Here is an 18,999-nt window from a genome sequence, read left to right as displayed (position 1 = left end):
GTTTAGGGCAGACTATGCAGGACTATTAAATTATGCGTAACTATGAGTAGATATGCGTAACTATGAGAAAATCAACTTGTACATGCAACAAACAAGCATGTTATAATCTGTCAATAGGTGGCACTCTCAAAAAAGATGCTAACATAGAGTACAGAATGGAGTAGTGTGCTCAAGAGGTTATAAGAATAAGTAATGGTAAAATGTTTAGATCTCCCAGCATGCAACTGAAAGTAATAATATGCAACTAATATATCCTACCAATAAATTAAAACATACAAAATAAAGTTCTCCCTCTTAAAAAAAACCAAGCCAGATAAACACAACTAATATATATAAAATTAAAATACTGTAATCCTTTATGAATAATATTTTAACTAAGCATAATAATCAAAACTGAAAATTTCCACATGCCAACACAATATAAATAAAATAAAAATACCTGGAGGCAATTTTTCGTATTTGGTATTCATGAAGAACAAACACATCACCACGACTTGTGGCACAAACTGTCGCACCATCACTAGCTTCAACATGTGTTATATTCCATCCTTCATTATACAAAGCAGATACTTGTCTTGGGTATATTTGAGTACGCTCTCCTTTAGGATGCCCTGAATAAAATAATTTATAATGTAATAATGTTTTTAATTGCATCAGCAATTTTTAAAATCAATTACTATATCATTTTAAATTACTATATCCTTTTAAACATGGCTAAAATGGAATCATGAGCAAGGCAAATTATACTAGCTTTAATATTCAGCACCATTGAAGATTTAGTCCTCACCTCTTACTAATTTAAGTGCTACATCCCAAGTAAGATGTAAAATTGAAAATATATTAATAGTTTGAATATATTTCAAATTTATTATATTTAATGTATGGTTAGTTTTCAGGCCTTTTAGCTGTGCAAGAGTTGTGATTTCACTTGCTCTACAAAGAATATTTAACATAACCTTTTTATCCATTAATTGTCATTTATTAATTTTTTCCAATACTTTTACACGTATTTGTATAGTACAGAGTCTGAGACCTGAAATTATTGGAAATTCAGTAATTCCTGATTTCATGTAGGCATGGTAACATTGAGGCCAACAGTTTAGGTCAGGTAGAAAATGCTATCCCCCTCCCAACCACTCAAAGGCCTGGCTATTATCAATAAAATGTCAATCAAGGTATTGTCACTGGCAATGAGGCCACTTCCTAGGCAGCAAGTGTTTCAAACGCATGGATCTCAGATAGCTGGAAGGAAAGGAAAGGAAAAAAAAAAAAAACACATTTACGGCACACCAGCTTTTTTTTTGTTGAATATTATATTCTCTATACCCAGACTTTATACAGGGAGAGAGGATTGTTTTATATTATTTTTCGCTGGCTAGCTAGTGGTTCAGAGGTTTGGATACTGGACGTCCAGATTTCGGACTTTGTACTATGATACTTTCCTCCAAATTTTGCTGAAATATAAAATTATCCATTTAACTCTTTTAGTTCAATGCAATAAGTGGTACACTTACCAAAGCAGTACTTTCTCCATATATCTCTTAAGAGGATTTTAAAAAACAAACAATGTTAAGATTAAATTATGTAAAATAAAGCATATTATTCTTAATCACTTGAACCTCAATTATTTAATTTATTTCCTGTCGCACTGAAAAAGTGATTCTTATTCTCAAACTGCCAAACAGTAATCAGCTCATTTTTTCATATCTCCTGCTTCCCTTCCCCCCCAAAAAATTTCAATATTAGGTATTAGAAATTAACTATGTTGTCACACTTACTTTAGCTATACTTTTGGGGGGAAAATGAAAAGCCCAAGACTAGAAAAATCAGCTATGCTTTGGCTGGAATTCAAACTTTCGGTTTTCCAACTGTTTACTGGATGTGCTTTCAATTACACCACAGAGGCACACAGTAAGTAGAGAGAAAATATCTTTCATTACTTCATGTGCACATTTTAACAATATCATACACATAGTTATGTAAACCTGCTACCCATCTATGACTTCCTACAATGACCAAAAATGAAATAATGGAATAATCACCTAGTTGTCCAGCATTCAATCCAAAAGTGTAAACGCAATCTTTAGTATACATTACAGAATGAAAACGTGCTGCCCGGACTCCAATAATTTCTTTCCCTTTTAAAAACTTAAGTGAAAGAGGCTTTGGTATAAGAAGTTTTTCCACAGGAGGTACATGTCCAAGCTGATGATATAAATTTAAGCCACAGCTCCATACCTGTTAATAACAGAAAAAACATATTTTTAATAGACATAAATGATTTAATTTTTTATATCCATTTAATAATTAATGAAGATTACCATAAACCAACCACAATTTTAATTACCTGTATGACTAAAATGAGTAGCATGTATACAGTGATTTCTGATACAGTAAAAAGTCTTTAATCCGCACTCGTCGGGACTTCGGCGATTCTGGATTAGAGGTTTTTCCGGATTATAGATCATAAATTTAAATCTGGTAAGATGGCATGCAGAAATTATAAAATTAAAAATATGAAACCATAAAACCATAATTTATGAAATAAGGAGCAATTATGATCTAAAGGGTATCAAAATTTACAAAAAAAAAAAAAAAAAAAAAAACCGAATATTTCTTTCAATGTAAGTTGTTTAAGTTGCTTCGTTTTATGTGCTAACACTTTCTCTTTTTCTATAAACAGACATAATTTCTTGTTCAGTTACAAAGTTCTGCTGTTCAAGTTCTGTAATTGCTGTGCCGAGAATACCGACTAACTTGTCAATCGAAATTTTTTCGTTTTCACTAACCTCTCTGTCACTTTCTTCATGCCTTTATAAATTTTTTGCAGCAATTCCACTTTTTGCTTGATAGACATCGAAACATGCTTTCGCTTTGTAGATCCTTTGGCAGCTCCAGAATCGGAAACTCTTTTTGACATAATCGAAAGTTCAAGCTTACTTTTCATAAAATTGCTGTAACAGTCTGCAAAAAATAATAAGCCGGATCCAATTAGAAGATTAAGGAACAACGCAATCTGCAACATTAACTGAAATAGATAATTAGAGCCTAGCTTATACCGTCCGTTATACATTAAATGTGTATGCGTAAACGTATTATGTGCTTACGCAAGCGCAGAAAGTTTGTAGCTTTGAGGTTCGGATTATAGATCATTCCGGATTAAAGACTTTGTACTTTAATACAAAAATGTAATAAAATTAATTACAAATGACTTTCATGAAATTTATTTTAATAACATATTAACCCTGAAAGCGGCAAGGCCGTATTTTTTGTGATATCTGTAAGAACGTATATATACGTGCATATAAAAATATGTCAAAGAAATTAAGGCAATATACCAGAAGACAACAAATCCAGGTATGAAATACCAGGAGAGTTTTTACATTAAAATAAAAAAAAATAATTTGTTCTAACAGTAGTTTGGGAAATTTGTGCTTTCTTAGCAAAAATCCTGGCCGCTCAGAGGGTTAAAAAAAAAAAAAAAAAAAACTTCCTGAGTTTTGAAGCAGAACTTAAAATGTGGTATTTATTCAATTTCTGTAATTAGAATATTAATACTGATTTCTGTACTTAAAGTAGCACAAATAAAAGAATATAAAGTATCCATATTAATATCAAACAAATTTTAGGCTTGGAAAATAAAATATTCTGGCTGAAGTTAAGAGAATTATAGAGTCAATGTCTGGGGGCGGATTCTAGTTTTATAAAAACATTCTGAAACTATAAACAAAGAGATGATTCTACTGTTAAAATGTACGAAGCTCATAGTAAAGCAATGCAAGATTTGCATTAAGTATGGTTGTGGATAGTTAAAATGTAGCATATAAATGTAAGATTGGAGTGATGTACAGGATTTAATCTACCTTGATGAGAAGCCCAGATACTACTATCATCCCTGAACACTATCAGAGCCTGCTTTATCACCACAGATTTAATTAGCAAGAACATACCAAGAACACTGCATATAATAAAAACAGTTTTAATAGCTCCAAAGACAACACATGTAACAGAAAAAAAAAAAAAATACAGCACCTATCAAAGAATCATAGCAGTCAATTCAACTATTTTAACTCGATTACAAAAAAGATTAGCACTATGTTTACAATTAAAGTAAGTACGTAAGCTGCTTTGAACTATGAAAAATCAGCAGACACTTCTTTTGTAACAGCTTTAATATCGTTATTAATCTCTCGTGAATTTGAAATAGTTGAATAATAAATAATGTACAGATTATTGGCAATATTGAAATGCAGGCTCGAGAGCTGCATGCATTTTCTCGCACGAAGCATGTAATTATTATTTTTTAAATAAGTTTATAGAATATGTTTTCTCTTCTTGTTTGTATGTCGCCATTTTTGAGTGTTAAATAAAAGTTATTGCTGTGTTTCATCATTGGAGTTGCTTCATTTCGCCAAAGAAGCATCACACTTTGCATTTTAAGATTTAAATAATTTCAGTATGTTCAATAACTTTTAGTTATGTTTTTATAATCTGAATGCTCTTTTCCCTATATTTAAATATCAGACCAAAGCTCTGCTAATGAAATAAGTACATAACAAGCCTAATATTAAATGGTAGGAATTACTACTTGAATATCACACTAAAAATTCTAAAATGGCAAAACAGAATGGTTTACATGACTACAATAAGTATCATCTACTATGAGTTAGTACTTGAATATCAGAGTAAAGGATAAAAAGAAACAGTGTTCTCTTATTTTAAACTAAGATAATTGTACAAATCCCAGATTCATAAAACACCGAACTACAAGTATAATAATATTTCAATACATCTAAATGCACTTATGTAATAGGAAATAAAAAAAACAATAACATCAGTGCTAGGGTTATATCCCACTCCAGGAATACATAATTTTGAAGAAAATTCAACAAGGAGAAGCATACTTTTACAAATGAATTGATTAGCAACAATTAGATCAGGTGAGTGCACATCATCAGACTCTATGAAATCAAATAATTTTAGTTAATCTTTCATAAGCTGGTAATAATTTTAATAGTTTATATAGTACATTATAAAGGTATTTAAAAGGTAAAATTTAACGTAAAATCGATAAAAGATTACCTTGTTCTTATAAAATATTGGTACTCTTCTGTTATTGAGATCGGATTCAGAAATGTATGCATGTTTGTGTACATGTATATATATATATATATATATATATATATATATATATACACACACACACATATATGAACATACGACATATGCTTACATTTCTGAATCACTTTCTGATAACAGAAGAGTACAAAAATATTTTACCTTAGTTTCCATTTTATTTGATTTTGAAAACTTATGAAGACAAATATGATGGCATGTGAAAATCCAACTTATATTTGCTTGAATGGACTAAAATAATAAGTTATAGCACTTTTCAGTTGGTATCATTTTATATTACCAATTATAATTACTGCAAAAATTAATGCTTTACTTTGAAATAAGGTGGAGAAAACTGGCAAAATGCTAGTTTGGAAAATATATGCACAGATCACTGACTCGCACAAACTGATGTTATATGTTTTTATATTTTTTTGATTTATTATTATGCCCCCCATTATTTAAATGGTGACAACGTTTGTTGCAAGCCATTACCAAATGACAAACAGCCTAAATCATGGTCACTAACAGAATACCTATCACAAGAAAAACTTTGAGTAGGGTTTTGCTTTGCTGCAGTTTACTAACAGGTTTATAGTTGTAAATTTCGGGGTTGCATGGTCCTGGGAGTCTGGGAGCGAGCAAATGCCTTTGATGCTACATAAAAGCAGTTGTGGCAATATGGCAGCTGCAAACTGCACACAAGAAGTAAACATACTTGGTATATAAGTTCTTAAATTTTTCTTTATTAAAACTGCATGATAATCTTGATATCATTTAAACAATGGAAACCATAACAATAGGAAATATACTCATTTTTAAGTGCAATAAAGAAAGAAATTTTTTTTTAAATTAATTAAAAAACAAATCCCACCTGTCCACCTTCCAACAATAGCAGCAAATGGTCTTGGCCAGCAGCTACCTGCACACAAGGATGTGAGCCAATTCCTTTCACAAGAGAAGGAACAAGGGATATATCTTCATTGTCCTGACCTAATCGTCCTCCATGACCATACCCACAAGTATACACATTACCATTCACAGATAAGAACACGCTATGAAATTTACATATCTGAACCTGAAAATTTTTATGCAAAGTGAAAAATAAAAACATTAAATATACTACATGCTAAACTTTTGCATATTGGCACCTTATTGAAATGTGAGATAATAACATTTTATAATTACCTGTTTAATAGATATGAAATCTTTACGAAAAACCTCCAATACTTCTGGAATTTCTCGGCTCTGTAAATTTCCAAGCCCAAGGTTATAGTTAAAATTTGAACCCCAGACATAGACTTCAGATGGATCTAGAATTTTTTAAATATTTGTACATTGAATATTTTCATAAATGATCATTTCAAATACCCATTATCCCCAGAAAAAAAAAAAAAAAAAAAAAACAGAAATTTTTCTTTTGTGTGAAAAATTATTTAGAATCAAATTTATTAAATTATTATAAAATAAATTAAAAATTCTAAAAAGTAATACAGCACAAAGACTCAGATCCAAAATCATTGGGACTTCATTAGGCATTCTAGCGATTCTGGAAATTTCTAGATCTTAGATCATTAATTTAAATCTAGCAAGACCTAGAAAGTCTTATACTCATAGAATTATAAAATTAAGAATACGAAATGGTTGTTTTTAAAATAATGAAATACTTTTATGACTACAAGGAAACCAAAATTTTTTTAAAAAGGCTCAATTTAATGTTTATTGTGTTTTATTAAATATTTCTTTCAACATACTTGTTTAACCAATTTCATTTTTTGCTTACACTTTCTCTTTAATTTTAAAGAGACATAAATCCTTGTTCAATTACAAAATTCGCAAGTTCCGTAATTGATGTGTCAATAATTCCCCCTAAACAGTCAGCTGATATTGTTTCATTCTCAACAGCTACTTTTTCCCTTCCTTCAATATTGATGTAAATATTTTCTGAGTTTAAAATCATACCACAGATTTTGCTGTCTATTAACAGATTGACAATTCTGATTTTGCCATTGCAATGAAGACTTCATTTATTTATATTCCTTCAAATACTCTATTAATTGGAAAATTTACTACTCCTTTTCTGTTAAAGGCATACTTGGTAAACTTTTTGTGTTCCAGCATATTTCCTTGCCAACAGGAATCCCCAGTTTGGTTTGGCTTCTTTCCTGATACAACTTTTTTAAAAATTTAATCATATTTTTTTAATTTATTTTATTTTTTTTAAGTGTAAAAGGGCTATCAGTCTTGATTTTGTGTCATCCACTTAAATTTGTTTCACTTTTTACTCAAGTTTCTTGCCAAGGAAAAAAAAAAAAAAAAAAAAAAAGAAAGGTATTTATCTTTCAAACTGAATTTTTTATTGATTAAAAATAAGCTATTTAAAAGCAACACATGCAGTTCTTAAGAATATTAATTTTTAATCCTTTTGAGATGGCATGCTTTCGTTTAAGATGATCCCTCAAGACTGAGGGTAACTGAAAGGAATTGTCCCACAGGACAGTGGTTTTGAGCCAAATCTAACTTAACCCCCCCAAAAAAAACATCTTATTATTTAAGCTGTTATATACATTAAAATTAGTATTTAATAATCTTTTCCCTTTACTTTACATGAAAATATATGTAAAAAAAAAAAAAGAGCTTACTATGAGAAATAATTTTCGAAGTGCTATTCAAATTATTCCAAAACTTTAATTGACAATATTAAAAAACTTAAAAAAAATAATAAAAAAGCACAAGAAGGACTATTTACGAGAAGTAAAAAAATCTCTCTCGAGAAGTGGAAGGCAGTGAGCTTCATCTCAACATGCGATGGAGGACGTGAGCACCAACCCTCTACCAATACAGTTAATCAGTATAGCGCCATGCCCACCTTTATCTATTGCCTAGATACATGATGCATACGAACATACGGTGGCTACAGATAGATTGTGCAGAAGATACATATATATTCAGATGCCTAAATACATGCTACATAGGAACATGAGATGTAAAAGGAGACATCCATAAGAATATCTAAGTTGACACACATTGGGTGACATACACATACTTATGAATATACGATATATAGGTGCAGAATAAGTTACAAGTTACAGGACGTTGTGAGATATATGATACAAGAAGCTGTGGATACAGATATATGCAGATGCCAAGATACATGATACGCGGTGCAGAGTGATATAAGTGCCAGGATACATGGTAGAAAGTGCGAAATAAGATGCATGATACAGGATTATGAGGAATATATGTTATAATATGCAGCAGATACAAATATTGGCAGATGCCAGGATGCATGATACGTAGAACATAAGGTGCAGTAGATAGGTAAGGTGACAAACATAAGGAGATGCATAAGGTGACATACACATACTTAAGAACAGAAGGTAATTAAATTACTACTCTTAAGCATTCAAATTTTAGAATAAGTTATGGAATAATATTCCAATAGTGCACTTAAATACTTTTGCCAAAACAGTAATTTCATGAACATATTTTTTTATGTGAATAAATATTTATTTTATTCTAAAGTTTCCATAGTTTTGTATTGTCATAAACATGTGGCAGTATGAAGCTATAACAGAGGAAAAAAACAAAACAAAACATATAACTATATTAATTAATATGATAAAAATCTAACTGCAAATCTGTTTCAAATATATTATCAAAAATATTCATTCATATTTAAAAATACATGATCATGTAAATTATAGGGAAGGTCTAATATACAGAGCATGTTTGGTTTGTGTGGTTTATGTAATTATGGCAAAGCCTCGAGGACTATCTGCCTAAGGGGATGGATGCCTTTGTGAAGGACTTTCTAAAGGACACTGACTTGTATAGACATTACGCATGGGAAACCACAAAAACGACCATGCAGCCAACCCATTCACAAGATTCGAGCCTCAGACCAAACTACCAGTGATCAGTGATTTTACCTCTTGGCTGCTGGTGGGCATGACAGGGTCTGTATGTTTATTACAGAGTGAATACTTTGCTTCTTATTGTACATTTATTAGTATTTCAAATAAAATTACTTTTAGAAATTATCTTTTAAAATGTCAGAGAAAAAACAAACTAAACTGAAATAAATAAACATTTTCTCACAATACAGTACGACTTCCAACTATCTGCAATAAAAAAAAATTAATAAAAAATTTCAGAAAAATATGCAGTTATGATGATTACCTTCCATCATACACACTTTCAGATATTTTAAGAATGACTAGAGTAAAAAAGTAAATATTTTCACACAATAAAATGCACTTTAACATCAAGAAATATAAATAATTTTAAGAAGCATGTTGCTGATTTCTAAAAAAATAATAATAAAAATACAAACATACTTGAAGGATGGTATTCCAGATATGGCAAACGGTCTTTGAGGGCAATATCTAGTGGAGACAAACCTTCATGATCATATAACTTCAGACTGGCTCCATGCTACAACAAAAGAAACCCATTCTTAATTTTTTTCAATATTGCAGTAATGAAACATTTTTGTTTATATTTTTTGGGAAAAAGATATTTACATATTTCATACATTTTATATTGTTATTCAATTATTTTCTGCGACTTTGGCTTATAGTTAGGGCAACTATTCTATGTCTCCACATAAAACCAAAAAATCATTTCCATTGTAATTAAAAAAATTACACAATCACTTAACATGAATGCTTCAAAGCTTTTGAAGGTAATATCTCATAATGATATGGGACTGGGTAAAATGGATATTATAAATTAAGTTCTACTTCTCTATCCAATAAAGCAAAAATATATCATTAAAATCATTTATTCCAGGTTTTATTATAATAAAAAAAATATATTTATTTGTATTATATTCTTTGAACATAAATTTATCACATTCACAACTCATAGAATGTTCAATTATCTTTGGATCTGGAGCATAATTTGCACTGACCACCGAAAGGTGCTTTCAATCTAAGCAAAGACACCAGCCAACTGAAGCCTATCCTTTTTCTTATGTTTTAGGATATATAATTACTGTATTTGCTTTGATGCTTATAGTCTTTCACCTCCACTGCAGCAAATGGTTTTAGCAGTTTGTCTTTCACTGTTTTGCTACTATAAACATTAAAATTTATTTCATTAATAGAAGCTTCATTTTTGTTCATCAGCTTTGTTCTCCACACCCAACATTATAATTCACATTCAATTAACAACTTGCACCAATCCCATCTCTGTTTAGATGACAGAACAATTAACTCTAGCATCTGAGCTTCAAGTGGTAGCAAAGTGGACAGTATAAAGCCACTTTGACCAAATTTCGACATACAGATGTCAAATCCAGATATATTATTATGATGCAAGATCATTGTTTTTATGATATAAAGAAGACAATGAATTTTAAGAAAGCAACTAGTAAGAAAGAAAGAACAACAAAAGGACACTTAAGCATCAGTATAGCCATAGCCTAAAATTTTTTATACGTAGCGTATTTGGAAACTAAGTACCGTTTCATTCTAGCGCCGTCGCAGCACTGTGGTAGGCGTCCCGCGTATGCGCACTAGTCTTTCTTGTTCACTGACTTTCAATTGTCGCCATTTTGGCTGCTCTATGTTGTGTTTTCAGTTTGCTGTGCACATTCAAAATGTTTAAGACAATTAGTTCTCCCGCTGACTGTGAGATTCGTGCCGATTACATTTTTGAACGCGAGGAATGTTAAACCGGCCGAAATTTATCGTCAAGTGACAGAAGTTTACGGTGAATACGCGATAAGTGATGGAATGGTGAGAAAGTGGGTAAGAATGTTTAATGCAGGTCGAACAAATGTCCACGCCGAGGCTCGGAGTGGTCGGCCTTCTGTTGTCACCAATGATTTGGTAAGGAAAGTTGATGAAGCAATTCATGAGAACAGACGCTTCACAATGACAACTCTTTCAGAGGCATTTCCACAAATTTCACGTACTGTTTTTTTGAAATTGTGTCTGAATCGCAAACTGTGTTCCCGATGGGTTCCAAAAATGCTCACTGATGTTCACAAAACAAAGCGACTTGGTAGTGCCTTGACATTTCTCACGCGGTACGGTGATGAGGGAGAAAACTTTTTAAACTAAATTGTGACAGGTGATGAAACTTAGGTGTGTCATTTCACACCAGAATCGAAACAATAATCGATGGAGTGGAGACACACTCATTCTCCGAAAAAACAAAAGTTCAAAGTGACAATGTCATCACAAAAAATCATGTGCACTGTCTTCTGGGATAGGAAAGGCGTTTTGCTTACTGAATTTCTTCCCACAGGTGAAGCCATTAATGCGGCACGATATTGTGACGCTTTAACAAAACTAAGGCATGCCATTCAAAACAAACGAAGAGGAATGCTCAGTAAAGGAATTGTGTTGCTCCATGACAATGCTCGGCCCCATACTGCTGGTGTAACTCAATCGTTAATTCGACAGTTTCATTGGGAGCAGTTCGATCACCCGCCGTACAGCCCGAACTTGGCGCCGTCCGACTATCACTTGTTCCTGCACATGAAGCGCGAGCTTGGTGGCAAGCACCTTTGGATCTGACGATGACACGAAAAATGCTGTGGAGTTGTGGTTATCGAAACTGGCGGGAAGTTTCTTTGACGATGGTATACAAAAACTGGTCACCCGCTATGACAAGCGTTTGATCATTCGCGGAAACTATGTTGAAAAATAATTTAAGACATGTATTTTCATGTAAAAATAAAATTGGATTCGAAAAAATTGTTTTACTACTTTTTTTTTTCAAAACGGTACTTAGTTTCCGAATACGCCTCGTACAAGAAAAAAAGTGATGACTTCTAATTGTAAAACATTTATTACATGCACACATATTATTACATACCTAGTCTATATTTTAATTATGTATTTATCAATCCATAAACTTACTTATAAGTAAGCTTTTACTTTCTTCTAGTGGAAATTTCAAAGTAACTGTTGTTACCTTTGGTATAAACTTTTACCACTTTCTCTTATTAACCTTCCAGCACTCGCATATGCTCAAAATTTACGACAAATTCAGTTTTGCATTGCATTTCCATCCCACTAACATAAGAACTTTTACTTATATTTGAATGCCATATCATTTGTATTTTGCAATAATAAGATTAATATTTTATTTCTTAACAAATTTATTATCAATATTCACTCATTTCTGTCGTTTTTCGTGCCCAAAATGGTAAAATAACAGATGTCATAAAAAATATGACGTGTGCATGCTCTTGTAAAATTGCCAAACGGAAGGTTAAAAAAAAAAAAAATTTAAATTGAGTCCAAAACAAAAAATTTCACAATCGTCACACAACAACTATTGAAAATGAGAATACAACAAAAAGAAACATTTGAAAAATCACAACACTGCTTGTTAAAAATCAAAGAATGCCTAAGCATAAGGTTGCTACAGTTTGGTGCATTCTGATAACCTGGCAATTTTAACTAAAGTGGTTATAACCCCCCCCCCCAAATGCAAGTAACCCTGCCAAAAAAGTCAAAATTTCAAAAAATAAATTACAAATAGATTAATCTGAAGCAGAATAATATTAAAGTAATGCAAAATACACTTAAAAACTTAAAGTGAGAAAATTTGCAGGAAAAACACAAACAAAATTTCAATTTGAAAGAAAGGCTGCATATGCAGTAAAGAACATGAAGAAACTTGAAAAGAGAAACTAATAATAACAGTAAATCAGGAATGCAATCTATGCTGTGCTATCTCAGAACATGAAAAAATTCAAATAGGCCAAAAAAAAAAGTTAAAAAGCAACCACAAAGGCATGCAATAAGAGATAATTTGTAATCATAAAGAACGCACCCAAGAAATTAATGGCTCATTATTTACAAATAAACACAGCAAATCAAATTTTAATTTGGTTTTCAAATAAACATAATTAGTGTAAAATCTCTTTGATTTAAGTGTTAAAATTCTAATAGCTTGATTTAAAAATTTAATAATATTTACGTGCACATAAATTCCAGTTTTAGATTCATGACATTAAGTACATTTAATAGGAAACTTCATTCTAACTAAAATTATACGTCTAAATTGTAAAAAGATTACAAATAAGTAAAGCATAATATAATAGTTAAAACTGTAATATTTATCAGCATACCATGCATAGGATTCTAAGAGAAGCAAGTTGTCCATAAAAAATGCTTCGATGAAGAGCAGTCCATCCAGATTCATAATCTTTAGCATCAATTTCCACATGGCAATATTTCAGCAACCATTCCACAATCTCCCACTTCCCACATGCTGCAGCAATATGCAAAAGATTTCTACCCAGATCATCTGTGATCACTGGAAAATTATGACAAAGCCATCTAGAAATTAAACACATTTAAATTAATTTTCTGCATGATATTCATAACTCGTTTTAGATGTTACACTAACAAACATGCAAACAAATACAGTATAAAGTCAGAGATCAGGACTCTTTGGGACTTCAGCAATTCCGGATATTGGATCATCAGTTTAAATCTAGTAAGATGGTATGTAGAAGTTATAAAATTAAAAATATGAAATTATGGTTTATGAAATAATGAAACATTTATGATTTAAAGGATAACAAATTAAAAAAAAAAGTTTAATATTTATTTATTTACTTTAATAAACGTTACTTTTCATGTAAGTTGTTTAAGTTGCTTCATCTTTTTGTGCTAATACTTTCTCTTTAATTCTGTAGACAGACATAATTTCTTGTTGAGTTACATTGTTGAAGCCCTGTAATTGCTGCGTCGAGAATTCTGACTAACTTGTCAATCGAAATTTTTTGTTTTCAGTAGCCTCTGTGTCACTTTCTTCACTGACAGTAGTCGTATTTTCTTGATCTAGAACCATACTACAGATTTTGCCCTCCATTAATTGATTGATCATTGAGGAGCATTGCCATCACAATGAAAAACTTCTTTTATATCATCTTCATTTACTACCGCTTCTTCACATTTCTTTACAAAATCCATTAATTGGAAAACTTCACCTTTGGTTTGCGATATCCAAAAACCTTTAAAATTCGCTGCTATGATCATAAAATTGAGCTAGGTATCATGAGATTGGTGACTACCGACAAGTTGCTCTGCTAAATTTTATCTTGCTTTTATCATATACTGAGAAAATTAAGCCTGAATTTTATTCGTTTAGTTATTTATCATACTTATGTCTATTTCTTGCACATGTTACCTGAATCCTGAATAAATACCCACATATACTTATTGAGGGTCAGTGCTAGATATCTTATATGCATTCTCTGCGAGTCCTAAATTATGCTACAAAGTACCTTCCCTAAATTCTGCCGCCTGGTGTGGCCATATGAGCCCTGGCTCTGGTTCTGGGTTTAAGTGAATAACAAATAAGTTATTCTTAATTCAAATAGCACTAAATGTAATCTTTTGGCCTACGAGTATCATTAACAAAATCTATTTTTAGCATATGGAAAGAAATTTTTGTTAAATTTTTCCTTGTCAGCATTTCTTAGAGCATTTAACTTAAATCATAATAGCAAGCATAATGTCAACATAAAAGGTTACCATACTCTTTATAATTCAATTACTAACATAAAAAAATTGTTTAGACATTGCTACATAAGTCATTACTCAAGTTGCCATGTGTTGATAAACATGCGGTGATAAAAGTAAAATATAATAAATAATGATTCGCCAGGTTGGCATCAGGGATATAAAATAGTAATAGGTGTAAAATCTATGTTATACGTATGCAGAATGTTTCGATTTGAGATGTATGCCAAGCAGATATGCAGCAATGGAGCCGAATTATTGATCATACAAATTTATGCTAAAGTGACTTTCTCAAAAACGAGATATTTTATTTAGTGCTGAAGTGAAATTAAGAATCGGGACTCTCCACATTTTGTTATGGGTGGAGGGGGGGGGGAGATCAAATGCCCAAAGTATACCATGCATTAATCAAACATGTAAAGCATACCAAAAAAATTTTAAAAAGTTGGTGGTGGCTTTGAGGTCATTCCGGATATTGGATGACCGGATCTCAGACTTTGTACTTTATTGTGCTTATGCTCAGCCTGGCAATGTAATTCACAGAATGAAGTATTTTTAAAATACATCTTGATATTAATTAACATGAAATTAAACAATGAAGTATACATACATAATAATTAAAATTGAGCAAATTTAATTTTAAATGATTTACAGTAAATACATTTTCAAAAAAATTAAATTCAAAAATCAATATTGTGTATTTAATGAGGAGAAACATTCTCACAAAAATAATCACATGCTTTTAGGAACAGCCCAAAATGACAAATACTTCATTATTTTTGCTCCTTAATACTTTGTGGGATTAGCTTTATACTTGATCACTTCATTTAACCCTTTAGGCTTTGGCTTTAAAAGTTTTTTTTTTTTTTATTTCTGGACTTATTTTATGCAACTTCCTTTGATTCACTGCTTTCAGTTGTTGCCACGAAGATATGCTCTGTTTTCAAATTTTTTATTCTAGTCCCTGCCAAATATGTTCAATATGATTAAGATTAGGAAATTGGGGTAGTGCTTTAATTACTTCAAGACACTTATATAACAGCCAGAGTCTAATATTGGGTGCAGTATGCTTTGGATCATTGTCCTGGTAGAATTTAAAACTATTTTGTATATTAAATTTTTGTTTGACAATGCCAAATTTTGCTTCAAGATGTCAAGGTACTTATACTGACCCATGATACCACGTATAAACTCTATATTATCAACTCCAGAATATGCCATAGATCACTATACCATAGCTCCTATTCGGTGTTATCTAACGCTTGTTATTAAGTTTTGCTTGCGAAATTCTTCATTGGGTTTTCTCCACAACAGCACTCGACCATATGAGCCGAAGATGTTAAATTTGCTATCATAAACAAACAACACATTTTCCCAGTAATCGAGTATCTTTTGATTCATTGATTTTGTGAAAGAGAGTTTTCGATTGTTTCTACCAACATAAATTTTTTTTTCTTGCAACTCGCCTATGATATCCTGCAGATCACATTACTCTTCTTACAATTTCTGGATTTACAAATGTTCCGTGTAAGTCACATAAGTCCACAACAAGTTTAGAAGCATTCAGTCTTGGATTCCTTTTAATATACCTTAGAATAAAATGTTTCATTCCATTAGATAACTTAGATGGTATTCCAGTTCTTTTATTTTGAATATAATTATGTTTCTTATAATGCTTAATAAAATCAAAAACTGTATAATTACTTAAATTAAGTAAATTAGCAATTTTTCCAATAGATTTGTTTTGATGCAAATCAATAACTAATCCCTGGGTTTCTAACGATGTTTCCCTTCATGAGGGAGCCAGAGTAAGAAAGGATTAAAATAACGGAATATTCTCTGATAAGAAGATTGAAATTACAACAGCAAACAATCTTTAAATTGCTGCCTAGCTTCTTTACTCAAATTAATTCCATAAAAATTCGTTTTCTTTTTACTGAAGACAATTTTTAATTAGACATTCTGAAAATGTCTGATTAATTTTGTGATATATATATATATTTTCCTCATTTCAGCCTGAAACGTTACTTTTTAAATTTACTATTTCATTTTTTCAAATTTATTTAGTGCAAAAAGGGAGCTAAGATAACGCGTATTCAAAGGAAAAATATTAAAGACTATTTTATTTCAAAGCTCTTCTCCGATTACTTCAAAAAAATTATAATGTCCAGTCATTTTTGTGAGACACTGTATTATGATATAAAGGTTTGTAGACACATAATATGATGCAAATAATTTTTTACATGTTTATACACAACAAATGTTTTAATGCAAAAATAAAAATTAATACTGAAAACTATAATCAGAATTTCACTTACACTGAATATGCTCTAATCTGAGATGCTGTGGATGTTGGAATACAGCTGAAAATCTGTTTGGCATGCGTAGATGATCGGCATTTTGATGTACAATCCTTTTCAGGAAAGTTTTCCATTATTCATTTTCCACTGCACAACACCTCTTTTTAACAAACCATTATTTTGTATTTAAACACAACTCTTATTTTGTACGTTTATGTACAAAAATAAACATATAATATAACGTAACTAAACTAATATAATTCTTTAAACAAAAAATAAAAAAATCATTTAAAAATTTATTTCAGCACCCCATAGCGGGGATGCTGTACCTAACAGCAGTTTAGATAGCCATAATGGTGGAAACAGCCCTGCAAAATAAAATAAAATAATAAGTACTATATATACACAATAAATACATAAGATATTTAGGAAAATCCACTAAAACAATCATTAAAAACATATAACCATTTTAGTTGCAGAAATAAAGGGTTAACTTGCATATATACTATTTTTTTCCTTGAGAGATAATTTTTAAAAACATTATAAATATGCCATTCGTCCTAGCTAGTTCATATAACCACTATTCTAAAAAGATTTTTTTTTTAAAGAAATGAATTTTATTCTTTCAGAATGAAAATTTATTTTCATTCATGTTGATTACTTCTTACATAACCCTCATTAATATTTCTACACCTTCAGAAACTTCCTTGCAACATACGGTCTTTAGTACAGCTACTCATGTTGCAAAGATTAATTAAATCCCAAGCTAAAACTTTTTAGGCCTTCCTAGACCAAACTAAAGTTATGATTATACATGGATATATTTAAGACATGTGCAAGAAACATTGCAAAGTTTCTGAATACAGTTGCTCACAAGTTTTGCATATTGTAGTACTGATGAGCATATGCACCGTAAAATATGCTTTTGGCAAATAAAATTACATATTTATTTCTACACTTAAATTTTTAAAATAGGCCCAAAGATTGTACAAAAATACTTGCTGTTCAAAATGACTCCATTAGCCCAGATAAACATCAATTATGATGTACTATTGATTATTAAATTTGTATAAAAGCTTTGAATGATTCTATGACTTGATTAAATGGTATGAGATAGCTGCTTACAAAATTTCCAAAACAACAACAACAAAAAAAAAAAAAAAAAAAAAAAAAAAACAAAGGGAAAAAGAAAAACATTATTTTAAATTATATAGCTATCTAAATATACCATAATACTGATATACAACAGTACTGTAAAATTGTTTATTTGCTTAAGCTACAAGAATGAGCATCAGTTTAAACAGACACAAAAATTTCAAAAGTAAATGGAATTCCTTTTTGTAATGAAAATGTTCCAGCTTAACAAGTACAGGTTGAAGCAAGGCCACCACCTTTGCATCCAAGAATGCATATTATTATCACCTGAGACTTGCTAACTGCTAAGTTTCCTGTCTGGATGGATTTCTGAGGAAGAACATCCCGGGGGTCTCCCACTCCTTTCTCTACCCCATCCTCTCAAGAGGATTTTTGCTTGTTGTGAATTTCAAGTGTCCACTTGCTACACAGACACTCACTGGTATAACATCTGTCCCTGAGCACACACCAGAAAGTGACAAACTGATGTTCCCATCACAGTTTGACAAAAAAAAAAAAAAAAAAAGGAACATGAAAGTTTCACCCACTGTGTCTCCAGGTGCTAAGCATTCTATTTCTGCACCTGATAAACATCTCTCTCCAGCATTTGAACCTAGGCACTTCAATATAGCAGTGAGCATCACTAACCACCAAACCATCACGACAGCTGAACCTCACAACAGCTGCAATTAAAAGAAATTGTATACTAGAGAGAGATTGCATGATTGTTTCTGGTATTGCATAAATATTACATGGTTAGCCATTGCCAGCTCTAACAGTTGTAATTGTTCGGCTCTGCAGTCTCTTGCTAAAAACACTCATGTCAGTAAAGTATTTGAGCCATTGATGGCAGTGAAAAACATAATTTTCAATCTGCATTAAAAATGAATATCTAGCAATGAAAACAAAAGTTACAGCATATATTATGCAAATGTTTATAAGAGTTTTTAATA

At 31.1% G+C, this 18,999-nt stretch overlaps 1 protein-coding gene across 1 annotated transcript in view; it reads right to left on the bottom strand.

The window, feature by feature from the left end:
* The window catches only part of LOC118186213 (inhibitor of Bruton tyrosine kinase), an 89,380-nt gene that overhangs the window by 63,268 nt on the left and 7,113 nt on the right, over positions 1-18,999 (bottom strand). Inside the window, exons 2-8 of the mRNA XM_035356283.2 lie at positions 16,931-17,280; positions 13,211-13,421; positions 9,456-9,552; positions 6,304-6,428; positions 5,990-6,193; positions 2,043-2,238; positions 440-611 (exon numbers count right to left, since the gene is read on the bottom strand). Coding sequence (XP_035212174.1) covers positions 440-611; positions 2,043-2,238; positions 5,990-6,193; positions 6,304-6,428; positions 9,456-9,552; positions 13,211-13,421; positions 16,931-17,046 — 1,121 coding nt within the window. The 5' untranslated portion in view covers positions 17,047-17,280. The remainder of the gene's footprint in view (positions 1-439; positions 612-2,042; positions 2,239-5,989; positions 6,194-6,303; positions 6,429-9,455; positions 9,553-13,210; positions 13,422-16,930; positions 17,281-18,999) is intronic.

The sequence above is a fragment of the Stegodyphus dumicola genome, chromosome 3, assembly GCF_044657685.1.
Source record: "Stegodyphus dumicola isolate Sdum_Otavi_A_Nest chromosome 3, ASM4465768v1".
Classification (NCBI taxonomy): domain Eukaryota; kingdom Metazoa; phylum Arthropoda; class Arachnida; order Araneae; family Eresidae; genus Stegodyphus; species Stegodyphus dumicola.
This window is presented reverse-complemented; position numbering and strand designations above follow the sequence as displayed.